This window comes from Trachemys scripta, chromosome 13 (genome assembly GCF_013100865.1).
Source record: "Trachemys scripta elegans isolate TJP31775 chromosome 13, CAS_Tse_1.0, whole genome shotgun sequence".
In the NCBI taxonomy this organism is placed as follows: domain Eukaryota; kingdom Metazoa; phylum Chordata; order Testudines; family Emydidae; genus Trachemys; species Trachemys scripta.
Genome location: NC_048310.1, coordinates 35,362,772 through 35,375,514, shown reverse-complemented (window position 1 = coordinate 35,375,514; position 12,743 = coordinate 35,362,772). Strand labels below are relative to the sequence as shown.

At 39.8% G+C, this 12,743-nt stretch overlaps 1 protein-coding gene across 4 annotated transcripts in view; it reads right to left on the bottom strand.

The window, feature by feature from the left end:
• Positions 1 to 369: 369 nt before the first annotated feature.
• DNAAF1 (dynein axonemal assembly factor 1) overlaps positions 370 to 12,743 on the bottom strand; it is a 32,316-nt gene continuing 19,942 nt past the window's right edge. For all 4 annotated transcript variants that reach the window (XM_034788575.1, XM_034788576.1, XM_034788577.1 and 1 more), the window contains 7 exons: positions 12,064 to 12,185; positions 10,118 to 10,332; positions 8,394 to 8,651; positions 7,594 to 7,703; positions 5,449 to 5,517; positions 1,438 to 1,816; positions 370 to 1,098 (listed from right to left, as the gene is read on the bottom strand). In XM_034788575.1, the coding sequence (XP_034644466.1) occupies positions 995 to 1,098; positions 1,438 to 1,816; positions 5,449 to 5,517; positions 7,594 to 7,703; positions 8,394 to 8,651; positions 10,118 to 10,332; positions 12,064 to 12,185 (1,257 nt within the window). In that variant the 3' untranslated portion in view covers positions 370 to 994. The remainder of the gene's footprint in view (positions 1,099 to 1,437; positions 1,817 to 5,448; positions 5,518 to 7,593; positions 7,704 to 8,393; positions 8,652 to 10,117; positions 10,333 to 12,063; positions 12,186 to 12,743) is intronic.

Genomic DNA, 12,743 nt, shown 5'->3' with positions numbered 1-12,743 from the left:
TTAAGACCCTGAGGGGAAAAGGACACTGCCAAACTTACTTGGAAGTGGGTCTTTTGCTCATGGTTTGTGTTATGAATCCTGGTTGTGGTGTTTCCCCAGCATAATGCTGCATTGTTTCCCTCCTTTATTAAAAGGCTTTTGCTACACTCAGACTCCGTGCTTGCGAGAGGGGAAGTATTGCCTCCTAAAGGCACCCGGAGGGGTGGTATGTAATTGTCCCAGGTCACTGGGTGGGGGCTCGAGCCGGTTGTGCATTGTGTTATTGAAACGGAACCCCTAGATACTGAACCCAGCCCTTGTTGCTGCCAACTTAGAGGGGCAGAAGGGTTACACATATCTTACTAAGAAGCAAACTAACTTTATTTTCAGTGAGTATGTTTGGTAAGTATTTGCTGGAATATACATACATGGAAATTGTACAAATTAACAATGCAACACCTTAATAACAGAATTTTCTTTAGACCGAATAAAAATAAATGTAACACAGTGAATTAAAACTATAGAAATAAATGAAACATTTAACTTCCCTATTTTTTGAAAGACATGAGAAATAACTTCTCAAAAGAAACCTCAATTCAACCTTTAAACGTTACTGACCCGATGTTTAAAGGTACTGCGTGCTCTCAAGTGATTGACTGCAATGGGAGCTATAGGTGCTCAGCACCTTTGAAAATCAGACCATAAAGCACTTGGTACCTGTGGGTTAGCTGGCAATTAGCCACCTTCTTCTGCATAGCAGTGTGGAATAGTTTTGTCTGGCATCATTCACAGAAATGCTGCACTTTAATGTAGTGCTTCTGAGAGCTATACTGTTATGTTATGACTGGCTGACTTTGTGATAGAACACAAAGTTCTTATATTAAGGCAGTCATTTTATGAATGACATCACTCAAAGTGTATTTTCAGGTGTTTTACTAAGGGACCCACAGTAGGAATAACCACAAATAGTGGGCCGGATGGTATATTCCAGATTTGGTCCATTTTTATTCATCACTTAATCTAATCCATATTCAATGTCCTTGTTATCTTCTTGTGGTTTATGAGGGGATCCTCCATTTTCTGCCAGGCACTGCACTGTTTTGTCCGCAGTGCTATTCTCTGTTAAAGCATGAAGACAAGTGAAATTGTGATTAATCATCTTTATTACTGGAAAAAGAAACAAATCCCAATTATTGAAATCTACTATGAACATTTGCATGGAAATAGTCACAGAAAAATACTCTGTCTCAACCTACTGGGATCCCAGTAGGGTACAACAAACTGGGGGGAAGAGCACTAAGGGATTTCCTCAGTCCCTTCTTTCCCCCAGTCCTAACTAGCTAAGGTCACTGTCAATGGGTGAACAAACTCCTTCTTTCAAAATACAGCCACCATCTCCCATTTCCCCCTTGTTTACCTGTTGTTGTTTTTTTTTAAATTCTGTTACAATAATCTTACCAGGGCAGGAGGGTTTAATGTGACTGTCTTTGTTGTCCAATTCCTCTGGGGTTAGGTTATCCACTTTATTGTAGGCTGCTGATGTCAGTATCTCATCTATTGGTTCAGCAATAATCTCTTGTATCAATGGTTTCAAAGGTTTGGCTTTAACTTTGATCTCTAAGTCGCTCTCTGGACTCCAAGGCTCTGCTAAACCTTCTACAAGGAGTCTTGTGGTTTCCCTTTGACTGTCTTCAGGTACCTTACATATATTTGAAAAGATGGTTGTTGGGATCTCTTCTGTTATTGAGTTCCCAAATAAGGTTTTGTTTTCCTCTGATGCAGAGTCCTTGTCATCACTCACTTCAGAAATGATTTCAATCTTTGGATGACATGCTTGCTATAAAGGTAGACAACATAATTGAAAATAATCTGTTACTACTGAAGTAGCCACTAAGAGATTATTACAATTCAAAGGCAAACTTCTGCTCTTAGATCCATGAGACAGTTCTCAGTTTTAATACCCTGCTCCCCCCACCATACATACAACATCCACTTCATACAGAGATCAAGGAAAGCAGAAATATCAGGGCTGCCTGGTGGAAAAGAGCTGAATTTTCTCCCAATCAGTTATCAGACATCAGTCTTAACTGGCATGTCATAAACTAATTAGAGTTCATAAAATGAAGGCACACTTGATTAAGCAGTTTTCAATGTTGGAGGATCTGCAGCCTATAAAACATTCTAGATGCCACTAACTAAAATTATCTGAACCTATTCATATGTGTTAAGTGGGGTTGTTTTTGTTTTTAAAGAATATAAATTTCTAATGTATGCCAGGAGTCAATCACCAAATTGAAATACCAATAAATTATGTCTTTCAGATTTTTTAAATTAAAATAATCAAAACAAATCAAAGCTGTATAAATGGCAAAGTAGTTGAGGTTATTTGTGCCTGTCCCACTTACAGAGTGGGGCTTATTGGGCCCTATGCTCTTTTTCAGCCTTAGGGGAGAGGTTCTCATGCAGTATTTCTGGCTGTCTTGTTAGGTTCTCTTGTGTGTCTCCAGTGGCTCTGACTGGCCCATTCCTGGGCCACTGGGAAGTTGGCTGGCTCCCTGATCCCAGCTCCCCAGGGATTCAGCCTGCTCTAAATCAGGTCATTTGCCACAAAGCTCAGCAGTCACACGATGTCAGGGGGCAGAGATGACATGGAACAAGGCCAGGGTACACTTGGGGTTACAGGTTCAGCGGCAGCATGGGATCTCCATGGGGACTTCTGGTCAGAGCTAGGGTACTGGGGCAGCCCCAGGGTGACCCTGTGGGGCCCTGCTGGAAGTGCTCTCCATTGGGGTTGTGTGTCTGAATGACAGCCTTCATCTTGCACTTGGCTTCAGCTCAGGTGGAGTCAGAGTGCTGGTTGGCTTCCCCTAATCCAGGGACAAGTGAGGGAGGGTGGACAAATTGCCACCAGCCTTGAGTATGGTCCTGGTAGGGACCCTCCATTAGCACTTGTGGGTGAGTCACAGTGTGCTGTGGGAGGCAGGTGCCCAAGGAGCCCTGCAGCTCCTGATTCTCCTTCTCTGCCCCCTGGAGGGACAGGTGATGTGGGGTCAATACATTGCAGTGGGGGGCCCCGAAAGAGCTATTTGCCTATTCCAGTCCCACATACAGGAATGGGGGCAAGTTTGGGCTGAGAACCGCAGTTTTGATTTACATGGATGGAGGGCTTTTAAGCTAAATACAAACTGGGCATCCTTTGTATGGACCTTTATTCTTTGCGGGAGGGAAAATTTTGGGGCGTGGGCCTCCTCCCAAGGGCCCATGTAAAGAAGAAGGGGATGAGGCCAGCGTGGAAAATTACATTTGCGACTAGTTACAGTGTAGGGCTGATATCTTGCTAGTTTTTCTCCTCATTTGATTTTCTGTCTGCTGTTAATCTCAATAACTATGCATAAATGATTGTTTCATTCCCCAGCACTGCCTGTACAAATGTGTACTGAGTCTTTCTGATTATTTTCACAAGATGGCACTATTCTAACAGATTAAAATGCAGTGTAGCTGACCAAATACAGTAACTCCTCACTTAACACTGTAGTTATGTTCCTGAAAAATGTGACTTTAAGCGAAACGATGTTAAGTGAATCCAGTTTCCCCATAAGAATTAATGTAAATGAGGGGGTTAGGTTCCAGGGAATTTTTTTTCACCAGACAAAAGACTCTCTCTCTCTATATATATGTATACACACACACACACACACACACACACACATGCACAGAGTATAAGTTTTAAACAAACAATTTAATACTGGTACACAGTGATGATGATTGTGAAGCTTGGTTGAGGTGGAGGAGTCAGAGGGTGGGATATTTTCCAGGGAATGCCTTACTGCTAAATGATGAACTAGCACTCGGCTGAGCCCTCAAGGGTTAACTCTCACACTCTACAGGGCAGCAGGAATAGAGGGAGGGGAGAGAGCATTGCAGACAGAGAGACACTGTGTGTGTGAGAGAGAGATGCGCATTTCCCCTTTAAGTACGCTGCCTTGTTAATTAGATCAGCTTGCGGAGACCACAGCTGCTGCTGCCAGCAAGCTCCCTCTGTCCTGAACCCTGTTGTGTGTGTCCCCTGCTCTATGGAAGATGGGGTAAGCGGGGTGCAGGAGCAGGGGGGAGGGGGACACCCTGACATTAGCCCCCCTCTTCCTTCCCTCCCCCCCGCACAGCAAGCAGGAGTCTCGGGGAGCAGCTCCAAGGCAGAGGGCAGGAGCAGCACATGGCAGTGGGGGGAGGGACAGCTGCAATTGCTAGCCTGCTGGGTGGCTGCTGCACAAGGAACTTAGGGGGGCGGGGAGCTGCCCGTCCACCCTGGTTCCAGGCCCCCACCAGCTAGCTGCAAGCAGTTGACAAAGCAGGCAACGTTAGAAGGGAGCATTGCACAACTTTAAACAATCATGTTCCCTAATTGATCAGCAACGTAACAACGAAACGTTAACCGGGATGACTTTAAGTGAGGAGTTACTGTAGTAGATCTGGTCAAGTATTTGCATACAGTATATCAGAACAAATTATTAATTGAGGACTAAAGCATTCCCAAATAAATTGTTTCTAGTTTTCTAGATTCATGTCCAGAGGAGAAGAAAAAACCACATGGATTTTTCTGTTGTAGGTGAATCAAAGGTTCTTTTAAGATTGCATAAAGTAGACTCCTGCCTCATGTTAGGGGAACTAAAAATTCTGGAAAGTTTCTGAAGGTGCTTCTATTGTTGCCACCCACTGGGTACACGTGACTGAAGAATGGAGAGGTGACTAGTGATGAGAAATATGTTCTTAGGTAGCTTTCCAATTTTAATGTATCCAGTTGTATAATCCAGTTGTATAATTTATCCAATGAAGCCAATATTAATAGCGTCTATATAACACCAGGACAGAAAAATACCATTTTGTATCATTTATATGTAATTCTCTAACAATCGACATTCACCTGGGTCTTGACAGTTGCCACTATGCTGCATATTTTGCTCATTTGGAATCTCATTGGCAACTGTGGGTTTAAAACTAACTGCAGGCTCCTACCAACAGAGCAGAATAAGCCTATATCTTATGGCTGTTAGCAGCATTGGGCCTATGAAATCCAATTGAGCACCTCTGATTTTATTCGGTAGAGGGCAGTTTGTCAATCAATCCAATTCATTACAGTAAATGTATATCATTCTTTCATATTTTATAAGTAAAAATGAAATACAATACACTCTTAAGAGGTCCATCTTATTTAGGTTTCACTTTACTATCCTTTTATTGTTACAGTGTGATAAGGTGGCAATTCAAATTGAAAGGTAACATGCAACTCATTGTTTTAATGTATAGCGAATGTGCTGGTAAATTTTGCCGATCACATTTTATAAATTAAATAACTATTCCACCTCTCACACAGAAATGCACAATTTATACTTTATTGTACATATTATAATGTATTAGTAAATGTGAGTAGAAGAGCACCAGCCTGATAAGAATAATTAGCAAGAAGCTCACCTTTCTGATTGAGTTTTCCTCTACTGGTGAGAATTCACTAACATCCACATCTTCTAAATCAGGCAGTTCCTGAAGCAGATCACAAAATAGCTTATCAATGGTATAGGCAATTTCTAACGCCTAAAAAGCAAAACCCCATTTGAAACCTGAGCTCTGAAGCAAAACTTTTAAAACTGACACTCTAATTAGAACTCTCCACAATTGTGTCCCCCCTCCAAAATGGCAACCTTGTCTTTCAAATGCATGCCTAGTATGGAATAGAATATCTGCCTCCAAAATCAGGCTAGCAATAGTCTTAGAGCACCAAATCCTCTCTACTACCATGCAGGAGGAAGGAAGGAGGGAGGAAGGAGAAAAGGATAGGACAGCTCTAAAAAGAAGAAGCAGTGTTCACTCCTGCATGTCAGCCTACAGAAACCCATCTACATGCCCACTGTCAGGTGGGGAGGATCTCTGGGGGCATAGGCTGATTTGGGGGTGTCCAGGGAACATCTGCACTGCATATGTGCCGCTCAAACCCAAGAGATTTCTAGATAGAAATGTTAATGCTGCTTCCTACTCTCCTTTTGTAACATCTATTCCTCTCAGAGGTGGTCATCTGCAACTACAGTGGGGGAATGTAATAGCAGCATGGCTTCTGGGTAAGCTCTATGAGGAATGGAGGGCAGGGAGGAGTCTCCCCCGTGAAATCTGTATAGTATAGGGCAAAAACACACAAAAGACCAGATTTCATGGGGGGAGACCAGATTTCACAGTTCGTGACGTGTTTTTCATGGCCGTGAATTTGGTAGGGCCCTACTCATAGCCCAGATGATTTTCCCAATGAGGGTGCACACAATATTGAGATTGCTTTTAAGCTAGTTTTTGAGTGGCTTCAAAATCTGCACTCTAAACTGATACCATACAAATTGCAGATTAAGGGCTTGATCCAGCAAATATTCACAGCTAGACAAAGTATAAAGTAAACAGTGGGAGTACATTGTAGTGAGCATTCCACCAAGGCAAAAAGTGTCACACACCCCCTTAGGGAAAGAGAAACTAAAAGACAATTAAAAGATACATTGCTAATAAAACACAAATCACTGCATCCTGATTCTAAATAAGAGAATAGAGAGAGTGCTTTGAAAAATAATAATTTCAGAATTCTGAGTTTGTCAGTAGGGGCAGAATCTGCATCCCTTAAAGTTTAAATATGATTTTTTTTTCTTTTTTGGTTACTTTAGATTCTCTATGCTATTATATATAGAGAGAGTTTTTTTTCAGTGGGATTACGCATATCCTTAATTATAGTTATGTATTTGTTTAACTTTATCTACATACTCAGGGCCCAAATAACAGAAAAAGAGTCAGGGCTGCCTAGGGGGGGAGGGGGCAAGTTGGGCAATTTGCCTTAAGCCCCACAGGGGCCCCCATGAGAATATAGTATTCTATAGTATTGCAACTTTTTTTTATGGAAGGGGCCCCCAAAATTGCTTTGCCCCAGGCCCCCTGAATCCTCTGGGCAGCCCTGAAAAGGGTATTAGATTGGTAATCTTTAATTATATATATTGGCTAATGTATATTTCTTTATTTTTTTTAAATATAACTATTGTTGAAAGATTAATTATTGCTCTAGACTCAAATAATATGTATACAAAATGACTGGATGGCTATTTATTCCTCATGATTTTTTGTTCAGTAGTTTATATTTTTCATTGTACATTAGATTTGGGTTTTGGCTAACTCTTGGATACATTTTTTTCCAATGAGAATAATTATATTGTAATTGACATCTTTTTAAAATTGAAAACTTTTTTTTTTTTTTACACAAAATGAAAGTAGATTTCAGAGTTCTAAACAGTTTGACTTTAGAACTACTGTGTGCAACAGAGCAGACAAGATGTGGAAGATGTGTCAAGAAATTTACCAAAGGAACTTCAGAAAACCTCGCCAGATGCCATGTAGGTCCCAGGCAGATGTTGCATTGTACTTCATATTTTTTTCAGGGAATTTTTGTTGGCAGTGGAAAGTTCTACAAAACCTGGGCCACACGCAATTGTTTAGCCAGTATATAAGAGGAGTGAATTTGTGGACAACTGATGTGATCTAAATTTGGGTCCCTCAAAATACGAAACAAATGATTACATACTCAGCCCTAATACATACATCAATGAAAAGCTTCTCTGGTATCTCCAGTTTAATTTGCTCTGTTTCTGCAGACTCATCCAGTTCAGTAACCAGGGCACCTTCGGTAGCCATATTCCCTACTAGTATCGCTAAGGCATAAGGAAAAATATTTAGTCAGTTATTTGTCTATTAAGTCCCTAATTGAGGTCTGTCTCCCTCCTGATATTCAAAGCTATCACTGATCTAAATTCATCTTATCTCCAGTCTCTAGCCATGTCTACACTAAGGAAATTTGGATTTTTCTGCATTCATGAAACTCAATGTGTTAGAAAATATAAGGATATGTCTAACTTGCAGAATTAGGTCCAAAGTACATGAGAAATTTTTAAGATTAGGAAAGTGTGATTAGACCCAACATGATGAATTTTTTCTTCCATTATATATTTCCAAAGTTTTGTACCCAAGCCAGCTGTATCTCACCGTTCTGTCTTTACATCGTACCAGTGAACTCCTTTGAATTATATAAGTTGATTTTTGCATTTTGAAAGGAAGAAATTGAAATGTAGGTCAATGTAATTGTTTCACTTATAAAAGCACCAAAGCATCAGCCCCTCCCTCCTTTTTTAAAAACTTTATTGGTGTTTAATGCCATGTTACCCGAAACTCCATTTTCCTCAGTTACATACTGTGGAAAGATGCTAAGCCAAGTTCCTCATTCTTACATCCCAGGCAACCCCAATGAATTCAATCAGGTCACTGGGGATGTATATCAGCAAAAAGTTTGGCTCATCATCTGTTTCTCTTTTCACTTCTGTGTGTCTCTTTACAGTGTACATTACCTTCTTCATTAGTACTGAAATTTGGGCATTTGTGAGAATTAGCTTCTTGCCCATCCTTCTGAATGTTACCGGTTACGTTAGTATGCAGGCTATCCAGATCTTCTTTACTTGATGTTTCAGCTAAAACTTCATCATGGGCCTCCATGCTTTCATTTACAAATTTCTTAATCTTCTGAGTTTCTGTCTCTTCAGAAGCATTTGAAATCCCTGAAGTATTGTTACTCACATCGCTGCTGTAACTTGTGGGTGGAACCTCTCCTAAAGCAGTAGGAAAGTTGATAAAAGTAAAGCAGTAGAGCAAGTTCTTGCAAGGTAAGAGTATTCAGGCTATAATATATGGTCTTCACTCTTAGCTCTCACACACCAAAAAGCTCTTTTGTATTTGGTCTGTCATTCGGAATCAATATCCCTCAGGTGGCTATAGACACGTTGTGCAAGTGGTTTGCCCATCTGTCAGTGCCCAGTCAAAAGACCTGATCCAGGAAAAGCATTTAAGCCAATGCTTAACTTTAAGTATTTGAATTTAAGCCAATGATTTCAAAAGGATTACTTATGCACCTGAAATTAAGTACATGGTTCAGCATTTTTCTGGATAAGAGCCAAAGAGGGAGTTCCTTACATAACTTCCATAACTCACTGAGATCTCATCTATTTGTTGCAAAACTCCCTCTAATCTCTAAAATTTTAATCAGTGGGTAGATCCCTGAAAATATGCTTTGTAGTCAAACCTCTGGCTACACTTGGTTTGTGGGTGGTGTTTTGGCCATCTTGCAACCTATTTGCTGTTACCCAAAGTCTCAGCTGGGAAGTTTTACTATTCATACACTGCAAAAAGAACAGGAGTACTTGTGGCACCTTAGAGACTAACAAATTTATTAGAGCATAAGCTTTCTGAAACCTATTCATACACTGGTTATGTTAAGTAATGTGGAAGGAGACTCCATGGTGTAGAGATGGCAGAAAGTGAATGAGTTGTTAAAATCATCCACACACAGCCTGCATAATAGTGACTGCTGGTAAATTACAGGCTCCAGTCCTGACTGTCAATTAATATAGTAGAGAATGATAGCTGAGACATGGGACAGAAAACTGTGTTTGTTTGTTTTTAAAGATCCTTTTTACCTTAATGTATTTGGAAACCTTTGGGAATATTGATTTCTTTTAAAATATCAATATATGGGGAAAATAACTGCTTGATTCCTTCTAAAATCACTTTCTAGATCAGTTGTATGCAGTGTTTGTTGTAGCCGTGTCAGTCCCAGGATATTAGAGATACAAGGTGGGTGAGGTAATATCTTGTATTGGACTTTGGGTTTTGGTACTCTTTGAATGCCTTTCCCAGACCTGTGTAACTCAAAAGCTTCTCTCTCTCACCAACTGGAGCTAGTCCAATAAAAGATATTACCTAACCCACCTTGACTTTCTCCATCAGTGTAAGATATCATCTTTATTATTGCAGCATCAGGGCTGCATTAAATCCTCTAAGCTATAGTCAACTTGTCAAATTCTGTTCTCATTTTCTACAGACATATATTGTTGTAACTCCACTGAAGTCAGTAGAGTTACTCTGGATGTACACTCTTGAAAATAAGAAGGAAATTTTGTGCACTGATCATTGCTTGATAAAAAGTAATGTCAAAGTAAGGTAATATTAGACAGTTAGAACTTCAATTAGACTTAAAGCAGAGAGAAACAGGAGCTTTATCCAAAAGCTTATCACAAACCTTCCTGGGCCTCTGTTGTACCTCTATTTTCACACTTTCTAAGTATCTCTCTTTCTTCCTTTTCCCTTTGTCTTTTCTTCTCTTCAGCTTTTCGCCTGATCGCTGTTAGCGCATCAATGCTGTCTTGGATCTTCTTTCTCTCTCTGGTCTCCCATTTTTCCCTTTCACTCTTCTCTGCTTCACGCCCGCCCATGGCCCAGGCTTCTGCACAGGCTCTAATGACAAAAGGCAAGACCACTGTAACACAGTTTTGTAAATACTAGTGGCACAGTGTGTTCATGATGAAAGGGAGCCTTCAAATATCTATTTGCAAGGGAAGAAAAGTTACTGAGCAGATGAGCATCAGAAAAAATGCTTCCCTGAGCAGCAAGGACTGCTATGTAAGGTACAGATATTTTGTAGGTGAAACAGAACAGATAAGGAACACAAGTTTGTAAAGGCTAGTGATTACAACAACCGAGTTTGCATCTTTTGTTAGTAAAATCTGTAAAATTGTGTATAGGAATATACCACATTCTGAGGGAGATATTTTGTTTCCTTATATTAAGAATTTGGAATGCAGAACTCTTAACTGTAAGATACTAGTGTACACAAGGCCACTATCCCCACTTATGACCTATGGTCATAAGAACATAAGACTGGCCACACTTGGTCAGACCAAAGATCCATCTAGCCCTGTATCCTGTCTTCCAACAGTGGCCAATGCCAGGTGCTTCAGAGGGAATGAACAGAACAGGCAATCAAAGAGTGATTCATCTCCTGTCTTCCACTCCCAGCTTTTAGCAAACAGAGGCTAGGGACACTCAGAGCATGGAGTTGCATTCCTGTCCATCGTGGCTAATAGCCTATCCTCCATGAACTCTAGTTCTTTTTTCAACCCTGTTATGGTTTTGGCCTTTACAACGTTCCCTGGCAAGGAGTTCCACAGGTTGACTGCATTGTATGAAGTACTTCCCTTTGTCTGTTTTAAACCTGCTGGCTATTGATTTCATTGGGTGACCCCTAGTTCTTGTGTTATGTGAAAGACTAAATAACACTTCCTTATTCACTTTCTCCACACCAGTCACAATTTTATAGACCTCAGTCATATCTCCTTGGTCATCTCTTTCTCAAGCTGAACAGTCCAAGTCTTTTTAATCTCTTCATACAAAAGCTGTTCCATACCCCTAATAATTTTTGTTGCCCTTTTCTGTATCTTTTCCAATTCCAACATATCTTTTTTGAGATGGAGCGACCAGAACAGCACACAGTATTTAAGGTGTGGACATACCGTGGATTTATATAGTGGCATTATGATATTTACTGTCTTATTATCTATCCCTTTCTTAATGGTTCCTAACATTATGTTTGCTTTTTTTGACTACTGCTGCATATTGAGCAGATGTTTTCAGAGAACTATCCACAAGAACTTCAAGATCTCTTTCTTGACGGTTAAGAGCTAATTTAGACCTCATCATTTTGCACATGTAGTTGAGATTATATTTTCCAATGTGCGTTACTTATCAACACTGAATTTCATCTGCCATTTTGTTACCCCGTCACTCAGTTTTGTGAGATCCCTTTGTAAGTCTTCACAGTCTGCTTTTGACTTAACTATCTTGAGTAATTTTTTATCATTTTGTAAATTTTGGCACCTCACTGATTACCCCTTTTTCCAGATCATTTATGGATATGTTGAACAGCACTGGTCCGAGTACAGACTCCTGGGAGACTCCGCTATTTACCTCTTTCCATTCTGAAAACTGACCATTTATTCCTACCCTTGGTTTTCTGCCTTTTAACCAGTTACTCATAAACAAGAGGACCTTCCCTCTTATCCTGTGACTCCTTATTTTGGTCACATTCTTCTTCTCCATGCATGACAAAAATATTGATTAAAAATGGAATGTGTGATCATTAGTATTTAATCTGCATTGCTATGTAAAGAAGACTTCACTATTTCTCACCTGTCCTTTGGAAAAACTGGCCTATCATCCAGGTATGTTAACTGTTTTAGTCGAATAGTAAGTGTCCTTCTATAATTAGGAATTTTCTTAATCACTTCATTTCCCATCAAATTCAGCACACGCTATAAAAGCAAGGTACATAGTTTTTTTTAAAAAGAGATAAAAATTAACTTCTGATAGGCACTTTCTCTATAATCTGTGAACCTAGGAGGCTTCAAAAAAAATGAGTGATATACCCCAGCATGCAAACAACACGGGGAAAACCTCCAATCATGGACAAAGTTGCATTAATATTTGATTTTTTTAAACTACTATAGTAGTATTTGCTGATAACCACAGACCTAATCTTACTAATTTCCTATTCAATCTAGCTATCTCCATGCAGTTTTTTGATAGTTAAGATTCAGTTTAAATGACAGTATAAACATTATTTTCCATCTCATCAGGGCTATCTTTGTTTTTACAAAGAAAACAAACTTGCACGTACAATACAGAGAAAAAAATGTCCATGAGACTAGAGTAGGTAGCATTAAGATTACAATAAGGGTTTTTGACAACAATTTGGAGCTTTTCTAACTGTACAATACTTAGTTTTTTCCCCTAGAATTCAAATAATCTATGGAACTTCTTTTAAAAGTTCAGGGGAAGAATCAGAGAAAATATTTAGAGACTATAACAAA